General features: G+C 55.9%; 1 protein-coding gene across 1 annotated transcript in view; it reads right to left on the minus strand.

Annotated features, from left to right (window-relative positions):
• Positions 1–670: 670 nt before the first annotated feature.
• The window catches only part of OPTC (opticin), a 3,077-nt gene continuing 1,823 nt past the window's right edge, over positions 671–1,924 (minus strand). The window contains exons 3-6 of the mRNA XM_042833767.1: positions 1,589–1,747; positions 1,288–1,490; positions 1,039–1,134; positions 671–938 (exon numbers count right to left, since the gene is read on the minus strand). Of these exons, the coding sequence (XP_042689701.1) occupies positions 768–938; positions 1,039–1,134; positions 1,288–1,490; positions 1,589–1,747 (629 nt within the window). The 3' untranslated portion in view covers positions 671–767. The remainder of the gene's footprint in view (positions 939–1,038; positions 1,135–1,287; positions 1,491–1,588; positions 1,748–1,924) is intronic.

Consider the following 1,924-nt stretch of genomic DNA (forward strand, 5'->3'; position numbering starts at 1 on the left):
TCACTGTACGCATGTTTATTACATGTGTTTAAAAATATTGAGGATGAATACATTACATTTAAAATATCTCACCACTGGGCAGAACTCTTCAGGTTTGAAACGCTGGGTTGACATGAGATATTTTAACTACATCCAAGTGACTCTTTGCTGCTGGATGAGAGGACATTTGCCTTCAGGCTTTGGGCTTTGAAGCAGCCCCAAAACACAGGGAGCTGCTGCACGAACCCTCCAGACACAGCTCACATTAGCTCTATGTCCCAACCAGGGACAGATCCTCCATGGACCTGTGCACAGATGAGGGACAGCCCGTTGTACAGGTCAAAGCATCACCTCCTTGCAACAGCACAGCTCCTGGCCTGGAAACCCCTAAAGCAAGCTCACAGAGTCTTCCCAAGGTCCCCAGGAGGGAGGGAACTGAGCAAGAATTGGGACACAGAGCAGTCCCCATCCTTGCATCCAGCACAGGTCACAAAGAAGCTGTTGGGTTGGGTGAGAACTTTCCATTGTTCTCACTGTCCAGAGACAAAAAACAAAACAAAAAAAACCCACTGGATTCATTTTTAAAGTCTTCATTTTATTACAGCTGCTCACACTCGGCTCTATTTGCCCCAGAACTGAGTTCACCCGCATTCAGATGCTCAGCTCACACTAAGGTTAAACACGTCTGCCTTAATCCCATGTTTTCTATGAGACAGCAGGAAACAAGGGAGTGCAGGTGGAGCGCCAGGGGCCTGGGGATGCTCGCCATCAGGGGCTGATGCTGGGGCTCAGAGGAAGCGCCCCGTGGGCAGGCGGGGCAGGCAGAAGTAGGCATTGGGGAAGAGGCTGAGGTTGATGGGGTTGCCATCAAGGCGGATGTCCTCCAGCGCCCTGCGGATGTGGCTCTGGTCTTGGCTGTTGCAAAATGTGTCCTCATGCATGGTCTGGATGTTGTTGTTCTGGAAGGTGAGAGAAAGGGGAAAATGGGATTTGGAAGTGCAGAGGAGCTGCAGGGAGCTCTGCAGATGAGGATTTGCTATGAAAAAGGAGACATCTCACCTGGAGGTGCAGGGAGCGTAGGCTCTCTGGCAGGGGTGCAGGGATGTAGTCCAGCTGGTTGTCAGACAGATGGAGAAACTGCAGCTGCGTGAGGTCCTGCAGGAAGAGATGAAAGGTGAAGCTCCTCGCTCCCTGCCCCCCGGCACCAGGGGGCAGGCCCATCATCCCTTGCCATGGGGTTAAAACCATCCAGATGGGTCTGTGGGCGCACGGCATGGCTCAGTGCACACCAACAGCTCCAGCACCTACCTGGAAAGCTTCGGGCCGGAGACCAGCACTGGGGATCCTGTTGAGGCGGGCATCCAGCCTGACGATGCTGCGGGGCAGCTCGGGAAGAGCTGTCAGCCTGTTCTCAGGCAGGATGAGCTCCTGCAGGCTGGGGAGGAGACGGAAAGCATCCACGTCTGCCCAGGAGATGGAATTGCTCGTCAGGTCTATTCGCTTCAGTTTCTCTGATGGGAGAGGGAGGGAGGGGGTGCGCAGGTCACACATCATCACCTGTCCCTGCAAGGCCACCCCAGGGCCTGGCCTTTGCCTTGCCCCAACATACTCAGCCCCATGAAATCGCCTGCCCGGATGGCACCGATGCGGTTGAAGCGGGCGTACAGGTAGGTGGTGTCGGGCGGCAGAGGTGGGATGTGCTCCAGGTCGGTGTCATCGCAGTACACGGAGGTTCTGATGCAGAGGCAGCGCAAGCAGCTGGGGAGGCCTGGGGGCAGAGAGGCAGCACTGGGCATGGCACAGCACAGCATGGCACAGCACAGCACCTCACGGCTCAACATGGCACAGCACAGCATGGCACAGCACAGCACAGCACCTCACGGCTCAGCACGGCACAGCACAGCATGGCACAGCACAGCACAGCATGGCACAGCACAGCACCTCA

The sequence above is a fragment of the Centrocercus urophasianus genome, unplaced genomic scaffold (genome assembly GCF_019232065.1).
Source record: "Centrocercus urophasianus isolate 14NV4802_14NV808 unplaced genomic scaffold, USGS_Curo_1.0 seq_42, whole genome shotgun sequence".
Lineage (NCBI taxonomy): Eukaryota > Metazoa > Chordata > Aves > Galliformes > Phasianidae > Centrocercus > Centrocercus urophasianus.